Below are 20110 nucleotides of genomic sequence, written 5' to 3' on the forward strand. Positions count from 1 at the left end.
AACCAGAAAATGAAAGCTTATCTCCAAGAACTCATTCTGGGTGCTTTCACAGTCACATTTTTCATCTAATTTGCTACAGAAATACATGTTGGTATGAGACTGTGAGACATATCTTTTTTTGTCACATTTCCGCCTATGATTTATGTGATAAATAATTACGAATAGGGAACATAAGGAGGAGGAGCATGTACAGTATGTCTGTCATTAAATTGCAGCATGTCTCTTCTTTGTCCAGGTGGGACGGTCTAACGCGAAGAAGTCCTATGAAGCTGTGATCCGTCAGCTCCTCCAGAAGCCAAACGCCCGTGTGGCTGTTCTTTTCCTGCGAAGTGACGATGCCAGAGAGCTGCTGGCAGCTGCTGCCAGGCTCAACACCTCCTTCATATGGGTGGCCAGCGACGGCTGGGGTGCGCAGGAAAGCATTGTCAAGGGAAATGAGGTCACAGCTGAAGGAGCCATCACGCTTGAATTGGCAGCCAATCCCATACCAGAATTCAACCGCTACTTCCTTAGTCTGAACCCTGTCAAAAATCATCGGAATCCCTGGTTCAAGGAGTTCTGGGAGCAGCGGTTTCAGTGCTCTTTTGGGGGAGGAGGCGGAGTGGGCTTGGGAGAGACGCCTACCCCACCATGTGACAAGGACTTGTCGATGGACAAGAATAACTTTGAACCCGAGTCCAAGATCATGTTTGTGGTGAATGCCGTGTATGCAATGGCTTACGCCCTACATAACATGCAACGTAGCTTGTGCTTTAACACCACCAAGCTGTGTGACAGCATGAAGGCCTTGGATGGGCGCAGACTCTACAGGGATTACATCCTTAATGTCAGCTTTGCAGGTAAGAGAGCTATAGCACGGCAAACAGAATGAAGAGCGATAAGGTGTTGAAGTTTTATGAAGAATAAGAAGTAAATGTTGGAGGGGAAGCTGGTGGAAAGACAGTAGGACAACGATGGGAATTTTCAGTCCCTAGTTAACAGTCCTCTGTGAAACAATACAGGGATGTTGTCCTTCTCCTCAGCCAAAGCAGCCACGAACATAAAAAGTACTGAAACAAATCCACTTAATTGCTATGTATTGTCAGAGCCAGCTTGCCATTGACACCTATTACCCATGCGTAATTGATACGACACTTGAAAGTTTCTTTGAGGAATGAGAGCTTCAGTTAATCCGTCAGCCATATTCTTCTCTCTTGCACTAATGAGATTGTGTGTGTTATAATAGCTCCTATAGCAGGCTGCCTGTCTGTCTGTCAGTCTCTGTAGAGTTGGGAGTGAAGAGACAGAGGATTGGCTTGACTGACAGATGGCGTACAAAGGAAGCGTTATAAATAAACTGCTGTGTCTCAGGGACTGACACAGGTTTAGAGGTGCTTATTCCTCCACCAACCGTGACCAGGAGCAGACATCAAAACAGCCAGACAAACAACACTAACACGGCAGATTTGCCATGGGACGCTGGGGAGAGAGAGCAGCAAGGATGGATGGAGGATGAGAAAATGGCATCGCCTATGAGGGGAGGGGGGGAGGGAGCTTACAGATAAGAGTGACAGGCAGACTAAAATGAGAAAAGAGAGTTTGGGGTAAGGTAAGAGAGCGTAAGACAGAAAAAGAGATAGGGAAAGAAGGAGGGAGAGAACAAGTGAGCACCGAGGCAATTCCGGAGTGGGACGGCATGCGTCAGCAGAAGAAGAGAATTCTCTTTGAAATTCCCCATCTTCATTTCTGCTACAAATCAAAGTGGAGCATTTCTGTCTGAGAAGAAGAGCGAGTATAAGATAGAGACTGAAGAAACAGTCAAAGCAATTGCAGTTGCATCCTCCACTTGGCACCGATGATCCCACTCCATTATAGAGTACATACAGTGAGAGATAGGAAGGATATGCAGATTTACACACACGGGAAGCTGACAAATGCTCTGGAGTGGGTTTTGGGGCAGAGGAGAGAAAAGCAGGGAAAAGCAGAGGACAGCAGATGAGAAAGAAGGTGTGAATCCCTCTGTGACTTTCCTACATCTCTATGTCTGATAATACACTCCCTCTAACACCGCTTCTGCCTTCTTTTTAATACTGATGTATGTCTGCGAATTGCACGTTTTTATTCTTCAGCTGGTAAGAAAGAACAGCAAATACAAACAACCTGAGTCCTTTTACACTGACAGTGCTGACAGAATGACAAGCAGCTGTATTGGTAAAAATCCATTCAGAGAAGCTGTGCTGATAAGAGCTCAAACTACGTGGAAGACGGTACAGTTAAACTGGGAACTTGCGGCAGTGTTTGTTTTGAGGTATTGGTTCGCCCAGAATGACTCACTCTCGCTCTCTGCTGTACATATACATCCTTCCGACTACAGTATGTAAGGAAGAAGCTGAGGTGAGTTGAGGTTGAATGTGGGGTATGAATACTGCAGCATCACCATCCGCAGTGCTCTCAGTCTGAACTGTAGCAGACGGAAAACCAACACTCTTCAGTGCTCTCTGTCTCCCTCCTTTCGCCTTCTCTTATACACACATGCAGGTTTATTGCACAGTCTTTGCATTGCATCAAAATCGGAGCTTCCTTATAGCTTCCAAATGTCCCCTAGGACTGTGATTCTTAAATGTAATAAGACTGTTGTTTTATTAGCTTTTACTGACATTGTATGTGGTGCCCTAATGCACTATTCTGCATTAAAAGCAGTGTTTTCATATGCGGCTCTCTTCATCTAATCTCGTCTTGCTCGTTGCTATGGTAATTGCCAATTGTTGAAGTGATCCGGTAGATCATGGGAACTGCTCCTTACCAACTAGTAACAGACACAGAGGCGTTTTTTTACACATTTTTATGAGGCCTTACAACATGCTTCATACGCAAAACGTAGACATACATACACACAAGAGGCACATAAACGCCTTCCTAACAGTCTTTTTTACAATGAGGTGGCTTGAAATGCTTGTTTTTCTACCAGCATGAAATTGCAGACACCCCCAACCCACACACTTCTCAAAGCCATCATTCAACTCCCACCCACCCACCTCCCCGATCTGCAGCAAACAGATCAGTATATACACACATGCATGCAGTCTTCTGTTCAAATAGTGGTGATAGATGTGATATTCCCCCTTCTCTCTTTCTCTCTCTGTGTGTGTGTGTGTGTGTGTGTGTGTGTGTGTGTGTGTGTGTGTGTGTGTGTGTGTGTGTGTGTGATATGTCTGTGTTAGCAGAGGCGGTGTGCCTTCAGGGCCACATTGAGCTTGCTGCAACGTTTAGATGCTAGAGAACAACCTTCACTCATTTTCTCTCCCTCGTTTTTCCCTCAGTCTCTTTTCCTCTGTCTCTCTGTCTTTGTCGCTGTCTGTCTTTCCGTCACTCTTTCTCTCCCACCTCATCACTCCGTCTTTTCTAGATGCTTGTCCCCCTTTTTTTCTCACCCGGAAAGTGTCCTACTCTCTCCTACATTCAAAAACAGCACATCCCACTCAGACTTCACAAGGTTGCTCTCCTGCCTCCACTGCCTCTCTGCGCCAGTCTGCTTCTCCACTCCTCTCCCTCACTTTGCTCATCTGTCCATCCAGCCTTCACCTATTCTCTGTTGATTCCTCTCTCTAAAGGCTCTCCTTTCCATCCACCTGTATCTCAGCTACCATGACATCAGTTTCTTGCTTTTCACTTTTGCTATCTCCTTTCTCTTTCTTTTGTATTCTTCTCCCTCTACTCGCTTGTCACTTCCCTCCTTTCTTTGCCCTTATCTTGTCTCTTGGCTCATTCTCCATCCCAGCACCTTCTGTTTTTCTCTTGCCATTTCTTTCTTTTGTCTCCTCTATCTCACCACCTTTCTTTCAGTCAAGCCTCAGCTCTCTTCCGCTACATTTTACCTCCTATACATTTCTGTCCCTTACTCTAGACTTCCTTTTCTCTACCCTATCTGTCCTCTGTTCCCCTGTGGCCTGTTGTTCTGTGACCCAGTCAGCGCCTCCATCCCCTTGGACCAAATCCACAGGGAGAACAAATATAACTAATGTGATCCCTCTGTGTGTGAATTTGTGACATGTGAGTGAATACCTGCATATATGCACTGAGGGGACATGAGTGCATGTATGTGTGAAGTCACGTAAGCAAAAACAAAAAAAGATTTACCCTCTCCACGTAAATCTGTGCACTTCACTTTCACCGCTTTTAGATGACTTATTCCTACTTATTCATCCCAAGCCGCCTTTGCCTCCTCTCGCTCTTTCCCCCTGCCTTTAATACCCACAATCCCCCTTGGGCTTTGCTTTAGCCCGACATGGCCGATAACATAATTAATTTCTCAGCTTCTGAATGAAAAGCCTGTTTTCACCATGCTTCTAATTAAGCTAGAACAATAAGGTGTTTCTCAAGTTAGTGGGAATGCTAAGTGTTTCGCAAAAATTAGGGTTCTGGTTAGGCTGCTTTATAACTACAGTTTGTCTTGCTTAAGTTGATTTGCTTTTTCTTTCTTTTCCCTCTTTTTTTGTATTTTTTGCTGTTTAATTTTCATTTCTCCCAGTTGTCTAATCAAGTGCCATTACAAAAATGAAAGAGTTTGTTGCCATTGCAGTAAGATAGTTGTATATTTAGATTTGATTGGGACAAAGCAAACCCTATGTTTCACCCAGCCTGTGAGACACCGTTTCTACTCTACTTCTAGTGTACCACATGGCAGATGAATTGGCTGACAGTATTGCTGGATGTCAGTGAGTGAGGCTTGGTCTTTTGTTTGCTGATGACACTTCACGGGCATAAAAAGTCACCCGGAGCAGTAGGGAAGTATTGTGTGGATGAGGTGACACAGAATCATCTATAACACTGTATTAGGTTGCGTTAAAAGATCTGTTACACATGGAAACCTAAGAGCCGCCGTTAGGAAGCATCGCTACAAATCATTCCGTCAGTTTATTGTTCAGCGTGTTGTTGTAACAGAAACATGTTGTAGAAAAGTAGCTGACAGATCAAGGCTTTTGTGCACATTGGAAATAATATGAACAGGCTTTTTAAAAATCATTTTTTAAGCAACACTGTTTCGGAAACACTGCAGGTCGGTCGAAAAAGACAGTTTGCATATTTGAGATGCCGGACTTGAACACAAAGACCTGTCACAGTGCTTCAGCTTTGCTATAAAGATCCTGAGGCTTTATTGAGGTTTCCAGCTGGTTAAATGAGTCTAACTTTATTTGATATTAGAGATTTCAATTTTCTTTGTCAATTCTGATTTTTTTCCTAAAAGTGACTTGCCTATGCTGATTTTCCCAGTTCTGATTTTCTTTCTAAGAACCAAAACCAACACCAAATAAAATTATACAGAAATTACCAAATTAAACTTTACAATTCCCCCAAAACTGCAGTAAGTTACAGCCCATTGTCTATTAAATATCTGAAAAATAAGTGTTCTGCTACCTGAAAAAGATACTGTACACCCATCATCAGCTGACATTTAGGTGTAACAGGTTTATACAACAATGTTAATTTAAGGTGTTTACATTATTTTCCAGTATGTTTATAACTTTAACAGATAACAGGACACCAACCACTTTTTCATTTGTCTCCATAACTTTCCTCTTAAGTTCTTTGATCTGTTGCTCATACCGAGGCTCATATAGAGCCTGCAGGCGTGTGGCTGACTCTGTGCACTGGATAGCTTTAGCTTTAGCCACTTTGTCTTTGTTAGTTTCTTTAAAATGTCTGTATTCAGCTGGGTGAGGGTGATTTAAGTGCCTGATTAGGTCTGTTGTTACAAATGTTTTCGCACTCGTCCACACATGGTTTACTTTGGCAAACTTTGAAGACAAAGAGACAACTGCTTTCCGAAGAGCTTCCATGCTAACAATATATTAATGTGTGGTTATGAGTGTGCACTATTTGTCTGCCCCGCTGTGCGTGTAGCATGTGTTGCGCATGCATGAAACAGACCGGCTCATAATTGGACATATGGGCAGACTGGTTCCCTGTTCGGTCCATCGGTGGAACTGAATTTAATACGTGCATTTTCATAAGATAAATGGATCTCGATGAGTATCGCTGACATTAGAGTTGCATCTGTTGATGTTTACCAAGACTATATTTAAAGGACATGGCCACTATAATCACTTTTAGTTGGTATAATATGGCCACAGCTAACCTGTTGATAGTAAAAGCACATTTGTGGTGCCCTAACTTGCTGTAATTGGAGATAAAGTATCTGAATTTCAGGTGCAGGACCACATCTCCAAACACGCTCTTCCGGTTCTCATCTCTATAAGTTCCCCCAGTTCTACAAGCTGTTCATTCTCGTTTACACGCCCCACCATCCCTCCCCTTTTCAATTCTTTAACTTCTTCACTTCTATTTAGTACATGGGGATCTGCCAGGCTCGGGAGCCGCCACCAGTCCACTTCGAGGCCTTGCCTAAACTGCACCTCAATTCATGTCCAAGCCATTCATCTTTATTTACTAAACCGCTGTCAAACCTCAAATAAGGACGTGCGCCCAGCAAGTGAATTACATGATCAGTATATATATATATATATATATATATATAGAGAGAGAGAGAGAGAGAGAGAGATTTGTAACTATTTGGGAAATCAGGAAATCCTAAATGTATATATATTTTTAATTCAACAAAACAGGCTGGAGATGTGGACTGACAAATATTTATTAACTGTTTTAGCTATTATTTAAATGGCCAGTCTCAAAATTTCAACATGCTCAGAAGTTTGATTCAGTGAGTCTACGGCCATAGATGCTTAGTCCTGTCAAAACAAAAACCTTTGTTGTTGTTGTTTTAGTTTTATTTTTTTTTAGTTCAGTCCAGGACAGTGATGAAGAGAGAGAATTTTGTCCATCAGTCAATAACCTGGGCTACGTGTCTCCACTCTCTGCAGTCAGTTGAATCTTGGTGGCCTTCGCTAGCTCTGACTTGCACCCTCATCCACTTTCTTGATAAGCCATTCTGTCATGTCAGCGAGGTCACTGATGTTGGAAATAAGGAGGAATCACCGGTCCTCTGAGTCTATTGCTGCCTGAATGCGATGTGTTAGCGGGAAGTCAAGGACAAAAACAGTGCCTTCAAATGGCTCTGTAGGCCAATACTCTTATCTCTTTTGTCTGTATTACACGTAATTACCACATGCAGCTAATTAGGCCTCAGCACATATCTAAGGTCCTAATAAGGTGCAGTTATGATAATTAGCCACTGGTAACGTCTTCTGTCAGTGTGTATTGGTGTTTAAAAGGAGGAGGTCCCAGCTTGCCTTATTGCTTGCTGATATTAGCAGACTTTATTATCTGGCGACGTGCAGCATAATGGATTCATATATCTCCTTTATCTCAAGATATTATCAGCACCTTCTTATTGAAATCATTTTCATTTAGCTGTCACCTAAACATTTAGCTGCAAAATCCAAAGAAGACTTGACAGTTAGAATTTCCTGTGACAGAGGGAGATGAGAGAGGAGAAAGATAGAGAGTTGTGCTGTCTCTGTGATTTATGGATTTCATAAACCCTAACCCCCTCTGCTGCCATCTGACACGCCATTCTTTTCTGAGCACACTGAACTATCACAACAATAGCACAGCTTTAGCCCCTGTCAGTGCTGCGTGCACATACGTACACATTCGCACACACACACAGCTAACAGCAGGGTCAGAGCTTTGGTTCTGTCAGCACTGCCTCCCACAGCGCTCAGAGCAATACCTTAGCCATCAAACTGTAAAGCAAAACCTAATCGAGCTTCAATCTTGTGTGCACATCCTTACACGTACACACATGCAAACTTTTCAGCCCAACAGCTTATTCGCAATCTGTATCCTGATTCACTCTACTGATCCCAGGCTGTATGTATGGAGAATGAATTCAGCCCACGATTTATTCAGTTACCCAAAGACAAAGAGATATGAGGAAGGCGGCATAGCATCATCAAAGCAAGCTGCACGGTGAGGACCGAGAGCCTTGTTACAAATTGAAGAACGGTGCTTTATAAACCCAGCATACACTGTGATTTCTCTAGTCACATCATCTTTCGACAAGGCACCACCGTATAACACGCAAGCCTGTGTGTCAGCAATACAGAGCTGACTGCTCTGCTGTAAAGGACAGCGATGGCACAATAGGAGTGGCATACACTTTGTCTGTGTCAAAACAACCAACTTTCAGCACTGTCAGGTCCAGCACTGCCTGCAAAGCATCAATAACTTACTGTTTTCCCAGTCCATAGCCCTTTTCTATTTGTTTTTTTAATGGTGACCGCACATCCTGCCAATTTTACAATCTCTTCTGTTCCCACATCCTCAGGGTAGATGGTAATCCTTTCATAACAACATGTATACAAACCAATTTGGCAGTTTCAGCAGTGCACCTCACTCACAGAAGAGACCCAGAGGCTAAATCTATCATTGTGTGGGTAGCTATAGCATTACCAAGGGATTCAATTCTCTGCTTCCATGCCTATATGGCTTTATGGGCAGCTTGTTAATGATGCATCTGGTAATAAACTTTATCAGATCTGATTTTAGAACAGCAATTTTGTCCCTAGGTGACCTTATGGACAGGTGGGAGGCCAGTGACACACACATCACCAATTATACTGGGCATTTATAGCCTTTTAGAAAACACTTTTGTGACTGGCTGGTCTTCAGTAATGAAAACACTTTTGTAGTGCCTTTCACTATCTGTTTTGGACTCCTAAGGCTTACTGACCATTGCTTATTGTCCCTCTCTTCACTGCTGCTTTTAAAAGACATCAATGAGACCTCAATAAGGTGATTGTTTGTGATTGTTAAGCTTTGATCTCCTTTCCCACTGGGTTTATCGCCTTTTTTCCACTCTTTGTCTCTGTGTTCTCTCTTCAGCCCCATTTTCTCCTCCAGGCAGCGAGACAGTAGTGAAGTTTGACACCCAGGGGGATGGCGTAGGCCGATACAACATCTTCAGCTACCAGCACTCTGGTGATCGTTATGGTTACGTGCCAGTAGGTGAATGGGCAGAGAGTTTAAGTCTGAGCAGTGATTTAATTCGCTGGCCCAGAGAAGTAGTGCCCACGTCGCAGTGCAGCGACCCCTGTGAGCGCAATGAGATGAAGAAAATGCAGGCAGGTAGGACGGTGAATTTCATTAATTTCGTCTTTGTTGTAGTGACATTCAAGGTAGCAGCACCTTTGGAAAATCTGCCACAAACTGTTCATATTCTTGTTTCCCAGGTGAGTACTGCTGCTGGATTTGTACAGCCTGTGAGCCTCATGAATACCTGGCTGATGAGTTTACCTGCTCACCTTGCGCTCCTGGCCAGTGGCCCACTGACGACCTGACGTCCTGTTATGACCTTCCCGAGGACTATATTATGTGGGAAGATGCCTGGGCTATTGGCCCAATTACCATTGCATGTGTAGGGTAAGTGACAGGGAAACTGAACAGAAGTAGCTCACAACAATAAGTAAGTGAGGAAAAACTTAGCATGTGGTCAGCCGAGGCTCAGCGTCATACAGATACAGAAATTTTCATAGCTATGCACAGACAATGACATGAGCATATACTGATTTCAGAATATTTTGTTGATTGTTTAAGTCAATTTTGCTATTTATAACCATGCTTTATGTGTGTGACAGCATATAAGCAGTGACTTCATGACACTGATTGTATGTCTGGCTGCAACTTCCTCCCTGTCCCCAGATTCATGTGCACCGGCCTGGTGATTTGGGTGTTCGTCAGACACAACAACACACCACTGGTGAAAGCATCAGGTAGAGAACTGTGTTATATCCTCCTCTTAGGAGTCTTCATGTCCTACGCCATGACTTTCCTCTTTTTGGCCAAACCCTCTCCTGCCATCTGTGCCCTGCGCCGCCTTGGCCTGGGCACATCATTTGCTGTCTGCTACTCCGCCCTTCTCACCAAAACCAACAGAATCGCCAGGATTTTCAATGGTGTGAAAGACGGAGCGGGAGCCGTGAGGCCACGCTTCATTAGCCCATCCTCTCAGGTGAGTGATTGCAGCATCATGTCTATCCATCTGCATCAGTCAGATGGATGGATGGATGGACAAACAGTAGATCTCGATGACCTTACTTCCTCTTTTCCCTTTTTTTTCCAGGTGTTCATCTGTCTGAGTCTAATCTCTGTCCAGTTAGTAATGGTGTCAGTATGGCTGCTGCTGGAAGTCCCCGGCACGCGTCGCTTTACATTGCCGGAGCGACGACAGACTGTCATCTTGAAGTGTAATGTACGTGACTCCAGCATGCTGCTGTCACTGGGATATGATGTGCTCCTGGTCATCTTGTGTACTGTGTAAGTGTGTCACAACTAAACTCACAACTACCCAAAATGTACTATATAAAGTAGTTTATGTTCTACAGATCAAATCAGGAACTGCTGAAATGAAAAGGGTATTTTGTCAACTTAAAAATGTGATTCTCTTCTCCACTAGGTATGCCTTTAAGACCAGGAAGTGCCCTGAGAACTTCAATGAGGCCAAATTTATTGGATTCACTATGTACACCACCTGTATAATTTGGCTGGCCTTTCTTCCTATCTTCTATGTTACATCCAGTGACTACAGGGTATGGTTTTGAACATACACATGCATGCACGAGTGCGTGTTTCTGTATTTAAGGAGGACACTGATCTGACTCTAGCTCAACAAGATGCAAGCCTAACCTTAAAAACTATCTAGCAGCAGCACAACTGTGATGGTATGCTTATGGTCCAAATAAAAAGCAGAATTAAATATTCTGGGCTGTTTGTGGTAAAAATTAACTATTGGCAGTTTCACATTTACTGTTTTTTTCCCATAGACTGCAAAAGTTATATGTAGACATTTTGATGTTGGATGTTGTATAAAGCGTTTTGAGTGCTCAGTTAGAATTGAAAGCTGTTTCATGTTCCACCTTAAAAGTTTTTTATTTCTGTGATAAAGATGAGCGTTTTTTCAATGGGACTCTATGGCAACTGACTCGCTTTGGTGTTTCAAGTATGTAATGCGGTTATTTGAGCAGTTTTTATCTTCTCAACATGATTTTTTTTTTAAAGATGCACAGCTAACAAAGCAGAAATCACATAGGTGTAGTCACAACTTCAACAATTCCTAATCCTATTGGCAAATGTCCCAGCTGTGCAGTACTGGGAGTGACACTTGAACAAGCTCTGTCAAACTGCTGACACATGTTCAGATTTAACAGCAACGGGGAGTGAATGTTCACCTGACCATACAAATCTTAGGCATACACACACACACCTTATATACACACTCCACAAATGCACACGTTGTATCAAAGGGCGCAAGAGAGGAGTGCTGATAGAGTGCTGATGCCAGGGCTGCTCATTTGATCCCCGTAAAATGTCAAATAAATGACCCTCTTTCGCTCACTCTCATACTCTCTCTAGCTCTCCTCTCCACCCCTCTAAATATGCATTTTTTGACGTAATGTTACTGTAAGATTAGACAGATGTGGGAAAAACATCGCCAATATGCATACCCGCCCACTCACATACTCTATGTACATACGTACTCAGAGGAGACGTTGAAGGGTTTATTGCTGATATGCTCAAATGTACTGTGATCTCACTGGGAATTGCTGTTATTCAAACATTTGTAACACTTGTGATAACGATTATGGCGGGATACAGCAACATATAGTGCGCACTGCTGCGTGCTGGAGATCAGGAATCAAGAGAGAATAAGAGTGTACTTAATTGGCATTGATTTCACAGAGAATAAAATTAAAGCTTCCCTCCAGTGAGAGACTTTGGCCACTGTGGTCTCTGTTGATTAAGTCTTTTATTGATAGATTCTAGTAAGTGTTATAAGCTAACAAAGTATGCTAACAAAGACTTGTGCTCTCACTTTACATGCATGATTATCTGCAGCGTGTGCAGACACAGAGATTCATTTCTTTAGTGTCTTTAGCAGCATTTGCTTTCATTTCTAATTCTATTCAAAGCACTTTGTCATAAGCACTCAAATGTTCCTTTGAAGTATTTTCATTATTATAGATTGTTATCATTAAATTAGTTTGTAATAGCAACTGAAACAGTACAAAAGTATGCATGTCAGGATTACTGGCAAGTCTCAGCTGACCGTAGATGCAAATGTTAGCAAAAACGATTTAGTCCATGTGACAGTGATAGACTTGCAAACTGCTCACAATGTGGCTGATAGCTAGATCGATGGATGCATGGATGGATGTCTTGTGCTAACCTGGCTACTAATTACTGTCTTCTTATGTTTCCTCTGCAGGTTCAGACAACTACCATGTGTATCTCAGTCAGCTTGAGTGGCTTTGTGGTGCTGGGTTGCATGTTTGCCCCCAAGGTCCACATCATCATGTTTCAGCCCCAAAAGAATGTAACCAGCCACAGGCTTAACCTTAATCGCTTCAGTGTCAGCGGGGCTGCCACCTCATATGCATCTCATGGTAGGTTATTTGGTTATATGCTCAACATTCTGTACTCAACAAAAAGTCCAATATTTCCCTGTCTATTACTATTTATAATATTCCCAACCTCCTTACTTACTTAACAGTTGGCAGCCATTGGCATGTTTTCATGAAATAGTGCTTCTTTTTCCCCCTGGTGAAAAATCCCTGGTGATTGTGGCCAAAAAAGCTTCATCTCTGACCTATCCAGATGTTGCTCTGCATACATCAGACACTGATTTTAGTGATGAGGTCACAGGTAATGTTTTATTCCTGATGACTCTTTGATGTAGGGACCCAGTTTGTGCATTAGTGCTGCACAGTGGAACAGCGCACCACCACGCCTATTTTAGCTAAAGCTTCCAGCAACTGTTTTGTAGTGGGTGGTTTTGATTAGACTTCCTGCCCAGCAGACCTGCAGTTTTATCTGAACATTTTCTCTCAGATGCTGTCTTGATTTCCACAGTTTCTGTAAACTCACGTTGCTTAATGGTATTTTGGATAGTGGAAACTAAAACTAAAAGAACATGGGTTGTATTTATAGACTCCCCTGAATTGTAGATACCCAAACCAATTAGCTTATTTCCAGATCACTCAGTTTCTTGGAGCAGCCCGGTTGGTGAGTGTTTCCACAGGGCTTATTCAGCTGAGAATTGTTATTACCTGACAACTCCTAATGTTAGTAAGTTCCTGTGAGTAATTCAAGACTTAGTAAAAATGTAAAATATGTTAAATGTGTGTGTGTGTGGGGAAGAGGGTGGGGGGGTTATTGCTGCAGGGTCATTTCTACTGCAAAATATGAATATTTGTGTATCCTTCTATTCTGTATGACAAAGATGTTGTTGTTTTTTCTTTTACTAATTTGACACCAACAAAATTGAATATTTAACTATGCTTTTTTTTCTGTCTGTGTAGTTGTATTTTCCCTTTTAACCCCCTTGCTCCTTTTTCCTTTCCTAGCTTCTGTCAGCGCCCACTATGTTCCCACTGTGTGCAACGGGAGAGAGATTGTAGACTCCACTACTTCCTCTCTGTGACCACATCCAGTCTACTCTCCAAATCTGCCCCCTGTGACTGTTAGCCAGTTGATGAACATTATCCTCTTCTTTGCCCGCCTCACACACACACAACGCTCACAGATAAACAGTCACATATGTGCACATACACGCACAAACAAGCAGACACCTTCCTTGTGGACTAGAACTGTATCGTTTCACATATGTAGAAAGTGTGTAACTATATGGAAATTATTTTCTAGGGATGTATATACATGGAAATCAAAACTTGTTGTATGTAGAGAAACAAAAGAACAAAAAAAGTTTTTAGGAGGAATTTTTGGAGCCTTTGTTTTTGATAGCTTTGTTATGATGCAGTGTAAATAGACATGCGCTTACTCATGGTAGGAGGGGCTGTGTCCCTCAGTCTGGATGCACATTTGTGGCTCTGCTTGCCTCACCTGCAATACCCCACAGACTTTTTATTCTCATGCTTTTTTGTAGGTCTCATTGTAATAACAAATGATGTATGTATTTCTATTGTGTATCTGTACATTTGTATATTATGCTACTGATGGTTCAAACAGCACAATGTTGATGGTCTTACAACCCTAGAGTGAATGTGGACTAAAGCATAACCTGGACTGGTTAGAACAGCTGGAATGGACATGTATAAAAAACAAAATCTCTCAAATTCATCAACTTTCAGTTTGAGAATTCATCCGTTCACATCTTGATAGATGTGCTTTGCATCCTAGATCTATTTAAGAACCTAATGTGGTTGTTTTTTGCGGGAAGGTATGTTTTGCTTTTGATACAAATGTTCATTTTTCTATTTCTAATCATGGAATCCCTTTATCTTAATGGCCATAGTTCCAGACATGTGTTCACCAAAGCAACAGTATTTTACTCCCACTCTTAAACTGCTGTTTCTATGGAGGATTTCTGTAATGGATTGCTAATAATAACTAATAGCAGGGCTGAAAAGATACAGTACAACAAACACCTTTTTTTCTGCCTCAAAACTGTCAACACAGACAGTGCAGCAATAGTTGTGTCGACAAAAGCAAACTGGTGTCTTACCCTGTAATTATGAACTTTATGTACTCAAATGACTCAAACGCTAATGGAGGAAAATGGTCTGCTTTCATGAATACATGCTGAATTTCTCCAGCTAGAGGGGAATGGTAGCTGATGTTTCTGTGCCCCATAGATACAGTATGTGGTGATGTTTTGAATATGGCTATGTGCCTTAATGTAATGTTTGATAGTTCTCCAGGTAGAAGTTGTAAAAGATCAATTTTACATTACCAGCTGCAAATCCCTGTTTGGTGAATGGAAAAGTGGGCTAACTATAGAGAACATGCAGATAGTTTTATTTCCTAACGAGCCTTCTGCCATTGATTGTTTACCTGAATTACTGAAACGGCGACTCGGAGGAATCCCTGGGTTAAAATGCCTTTCCCTACCACCCATATCTTTTCCAGTCTGTTATTAAAAGGGAAAGGGTATTTCTGATATATATGCCCATATATTTTTACAGCATAGCATCTCCAATAAAATGAGGGAGGGGAAGAGGAGCTCATATACCATTAAGATTGAGTCTTTGACTCACTGAGTTATTGAAGTGTGCAGTTTACATATCTGTGTTAAATGTGTTGATGTTGAGAGGCACAGAGGAGCAGCTGGCTTTGGCAGTCCCAGAGAGGCTCACGAAAGGAAGCAGAGCACACAATGTCAGCTGCTGGCTGATCCCAGCTAACAAAAGGATGTTAGAGAAGAACTCATATCCATAAAGTACATCCAATTTATCAAAACATCCACACACATCAAACTGTCTGTTTCAAGCTGGAAATGTTGCAGACTCGCTGCTGGGTGACAGTTCTGAGGTGGTGGAATAAATGAATGTTGCGAGAAAATCTAAATATTAGCAGAGTAATTTAGCATATTTTCTTTTTAAACAAGTGACTCATGCAATAATTTATTGCATTTAAGGTGGTAGTAAATTATTAATAAATTGATCTTAAATGTTTACATATAATATGCTGTCTGGAATAAAGTGTGACTGTTATATTTGATGTTTCCAGCAAAATATGTGATCGGAATCACTCATTTTCTTCCCCCCCCGGTCGAGCCTTTTCAAACTATTCTCTCAAATTTCATACAGCAGATGTGGGTAGAACTGTTGAACATTCATCTCATGACTGGTCTACACCTTTATGCTGCCTGTCTCCAAGAGCACCCTGTGATTATCACACTGAATGATAGATTGAAAGAATTTTAGAGGATGCGCCAAGATGAGCCGACCTACATTGGGGCGTGTGTGTTAGGTGCAGAGAGCAGCAGGAGAGAGCGCTGTGGCAGAGCAGAGGGAAGCTGCTGCTGGATTATGTAAAGCACTCCCACAGCCCAGAAGTCACAGTGCTTCTATGGAAGCTCAAAGCATCTCAGAGATTCGCAGGCTTTGTTAGAAGAAGGCTTAGCCATTCACTCAGTGGTCCTGCTCCCACAAGATACACCCAGCATGGCACGTTGCTATGGACAACCACCATCACATCCGCTGCTGGAATGTCTGTTTGTCCGCATGAAGAGGAGGGGTGAGGAGTTGCCGAAAAAGGAGGAAAAGAAAAACGAGTTGCTGGTTCTGATTCAAATTGGCAGTGACTGATGAGATTTGGCTCTGCGAGTCCCTGTACCCTACTCCCAGCTTTTAATAGTTGCACAAATAGAGCACTTAACCCTGTTCTCCACTCATTTAGTCCGGGGACCAGTCTCTGACAACAATCTCACACTCTTCTTTTGACCCCGTCTCTCACAGTCTGCCTCACCCCTTCAACCATTCCCTCGCCACATTTGTCCACTTCATCTCCACTCGATGTGTGAAACTTGCTACACAGTGGGTCTCAGCCAAGACCACCTAAGCAAGACCAGCAGGCTGCTAGGCCATACTTGAACTGAAGCATTTAGATCTGGGAGCCCACTGCAGGCATGCTGTCGAGGCATAAGGAGGTTTGAAAAGGGTTTAACGGGTGTATGGGAAAATCTGTTGGAACTGAGACGTAGAGGAAACGCTTTACTTTGAAATGCCTCACCTTTCCGAGTTTTACCATGTCATGCACCAAGTAACTCACTCTGGAAGCGTCCTTAATTGGCTTTACTCATGAATATCCTTTACAAGCAGCCATTCATTATAAACATTGTTCCTCTATTCAGCCTCGGCCAACTGCTGTGTGCTCCACAAAGATCTCTGTGCTATAGCCCCCGCCGTATAGCAGAATGTGTCCTTGGCCTCTTTGAAACAAGATGAGATCTCTGCAGGCAAAATGAAGCTGAGGTTTAAGGGACTCTGGAACTGATCAACCACAAAAGCAATAGTTCCGTGTTTATGGTATGTGCAATAATAAGGCTGTGATGACATCATAATAAAATAACAAGGAAAAAAACCTGGTTTTGTCCACTCATCCTTCTCTCTGTTCATCTCAGAAAAATATCAATAAATGCAGCTAAAATGTGTGTCGAAGTGCAGATACATTCGTCTCTCCAGCAACACTAACAGCCTCTCAACATCACTTTCATATCCACATGGGCTCTATTCAACGTGTGTGTTGCCAAATGTTGAAAGATGGCTCTAACACCCTGCCTCATCTGTTCCCCAATGAAGGCATTCTTGTTAAACCATCTACCGGAGAGCCCAGTGTTTTTTGCTAAATGCAGTGTGAAGGTTCAGTCTCTGAAAGTAAGACGTTAAAAGTGTGTATTAAAAAAAAGATAAAGATGAAGCAGTCTTTTGGTAATTTTCCATTCTACACTGCAGTCAGTAGCTTGTAGTTTGACACAACGTACGTTAGAGAAGCTATTTTGTTTTGCTTTTAGAAAAGTCGGGGACATGTCAAACTGTTGAAATGAAAATCTTATCATATTTGTTCATTTTATCTCATTTTACTTTATTATTTTTACAAGATTACATTATCGTTATCTGTTCTGTAAAACAGGATTTGGACTCTTCTTTTGTATACTAGTGAATGTCGCCCTCCAGTGGTTAGTTTCAGTAATTACACTTCTGACCACCATACTGTGCTGCGGTTTACAGCAAGGAGTTCTCCAGCGGCATTAAACACTCGGAAATCGTGTACAGGTAAATTTTCAGAAACTTGTACTGAAAAATGATGTTCTGTAGGGAAGCAAAAACCAGGGAAAAATCAGAGAGGACGTTAAATTAAACGACATGAGTTTACCTTTTAAAATCTTAATGTTTGACTGACCTCTGCAGGACGATATGGCGAATGCCAGTGAAGACCAGGGTGAGTTGCTAAGGAAAAAGGTGGGGGAAAAGTGGCTCATCAAATGTATCATTTCTAACCGCGAGAGGGATTTTTTTTTCTGCTTCAGCTGCTTCAGCTGTAGAATGTGTGTATACACACACACACACACACACACGTAGAAAAACATTTAGTATACACATCCAGAGTTTTTTTTTTAATTTTTATTTTTTTTGCATATACTATTATATATTGTACATATATTTATTAGTTTCAGATTTAGCCATTCGTATATTTTGCCTGTTTATGTTGTTGTATTTTGCACAACTCTGTTGCTTGTGAAGCTCGCACACAAGAATTTCACTCGCATGTGCTGTACCAATGTACCTGCACATGTGATGTGACAATAAAAAGTGATTTGATTTGATTTGTAATTTTCGCATCCTGTATATCAGTAAGTCAAAGGTAGCCACTTCTGAGCCAGCATGATGATTTGCGCAATGGTAACTTTAAAAAGTAATATATCATTTTAAGGTAATATTGTGCCCTCCGTTGCTAGGATATTATATTACTGTTGAAGCCAAGTGCCAGAGGGGTTTGGAAATACTGAATGCTTTCAGGCCACGATATAAATCTTCTGACTGATGAATGCCATTCATTCCACTATAACAACCAAAACCAGGAAAAGAAGTTCTGCCTTATTTGTAAACTTTGCAAATCTCATAAACATTAAACTGAGACATTTTTACCATTTTATGAACAATATTTGCTTAGTTTGAAATTGATAGCAGCCACACATTTCAAGAGCAAAAGGCTGGAAACATAAGTAGTACTAAAGAGAAATATCTGGAGGAACATTTTGCAATTGTGCAAAATTAATTGTGCAACAGGTGAGTAACATATTCTGTATTTTTTGTTTTAAAAAAAAAAAAAAAGCATCTTAGCTCGGCAGATGTTCACCAATCTGCATCTACAAATTGTGGAACAATTTCATAATAATTTTCCTTAATGTAAGATGTTCAATAACTCATTATCTTCAGTGCATCAAAAGATTCATAGAATCCAGAAAAATCTTGTTGGGCAAGGCAAAAGGCCAAAAATAAGTATTGATTGCTCATGATCTTTGGGCCATCAGGTAGCTCTGCATTAACAGACAAATATGATTCTATAATGGAAATCACTGCTTGAGAACACTTCTGGAAATCACTGCAAACATAATCCAGAAACACACGTCTTCTCTGGGTCAAGGCTCATTTATACTGGACTGAGAAAATGTGGAAATCACCATTTGTGGTTAGATTGTTTTAAATTTGAAATTATTTTTTAGGATAACATTGGTCAAATATTTCTCACACCAGAAAACCAAAAATACAAATAAGACCCAGGACTGGTGAGCAGCTATTGAGTCCATTATCACCTCTCCCAAAAAATTCCAGCACATGGTCTCCTTTGCTCACAATTACAAGCTGCTGTTAAATGAAATGGGGACATCACCCTGTCCCAAGTTTTTTGGAGATATGTTGATCCCATCAAATTCAAAATGATCTTATTTGAAACACATCACCACTGTGATGTAGAATGATCTCCTGCATCTGGCGTTGCACAAAACTCAAAGGTGCTCTATTGGATTTAGATCTGGTAACTGTGGAGGCCAAATGAGTATGTTGAACTCACTGTCATGATAAAGAAAACAGTGACATCTGATGTGGCCTTCTGCTACTGCAGCGTATCTGTTCTAAGCTGTGACATGTTGTGCATTCAGAGGTGCTCGTCTACGTATCTTGGTTTTAACAAGTAGTTATTTGAGTTACTCTCATTATCCTATCAGGTCAAAGTAGTCTGGCCATTCTTCTCTGACATCAACAAGGCATTTCCCCACAAAGCACTGCCTCTGTGGGGAAATGTAAACCTCGAGGATGGTTGTGTGTGAACCAGCCCAGTCCGTCAGGTACCAACAACCACGCCACATTCAAAGTCACTTAGATCTCTTTTCTTTATTCTAATGCTCAGTTTGAACTTCAGCAGGTCATCTTAACAATAGGATCCCCTAACAAAGTGGTTGATGAGTGCATATTTCTTCACGAGTTACATTTTTGTTTGCCAGTTCCATTTTTTATGGATGCCCCATAGTGTTAATGACGATTTGACATAGCTTTTACTAAGGCCGTATTAGAAACAACTTGAATTTTTGGTGACAATCCCATTAAAATAGAAGCAAGTGCACCAGATCTATATAACTGGACATCTGTGAAATGTCTTCATATTTTAATAATGACTGTTTGTGCAAGCTTGTATACATATGTTTACAGATGTTTTAAATGTCTCTTTGTATTCCTCTTTTCAGTCTGCAAAGCATGCAAAAGTACCTTGAGTCTAAATAGTATTGAACAAATACATTTGACTTAACCTTAAGTCAAATGTATTTATTGCTTAATTTTTCAGCAGCTTTTTAATAAGATAATCAAACTGAGTCAGA

The 20110-nt window shown here is 41.5% G+C and overlaps 1 protein-coding gene across 4 annotated transcripts in view; it reads left to right on the forward strand.

Annotated features, from left to right (window-relative positions):
* Window positions 1-16886, forward strand: part of grm3 (glutamate receptor, metabotropic 3) — a 44200-nt gene extending 27314 nt beyond the window's left edge. For all 4 annotated transcript variants that reach the window (XM_085282015.1, XM_085282018.1, XM_085282016.1 and 1 more), the window contains 8 exons: window positions 236-839; window positions 8824-9066; window positions 9171-9360; window positions 9640-9949; window positions 10061-10254; window positions 10394-10526; window positions 12203-12380; window positions 13341-16886. In XM_085282015.1, coding sequence (XP_085138141.1) covers window positions 236-839; window positions 8824-9066; window positions 9171-9360; window positions 9640-9949; window positions 10061-10254; window positions 10394-10526; window positions 12203-12380; window positions 13341-13417 — 1929 coding nt within the window. In that variant the 3' untranslated portion in view covers window positions 13418-16886. The remainder of the gene's footprint in view (window positions 1-235; window positions 840-8823; window positions 9067-9170; window positions 9361-9639; window positions 9950-10060; window positions 10255-10393; window positions 10527-12202; window positions 12381-13340) is intronic.
* The last annotated feature ends 3224 nt before the right edge of the window (window positions 16887-20110 follow it).

The sequence above is a fragment of the Mchenga conophoros genome, linkage group LG7 (assembly GCF_057382185.1).
Source record: "Mchenga conophoros isolate Kocher_MC1m ecotype Shallow Benthic linkage group LG7, M_conophoros_male_GT1.1, whole genome shotgun sequence".
Classification (NCBI taxonomy): Eukaryota; Metazoa; Chordata; class Actinopteri; order Cichliformes; family Cichlidae; genus Mchenga; species Mchenga conophoros.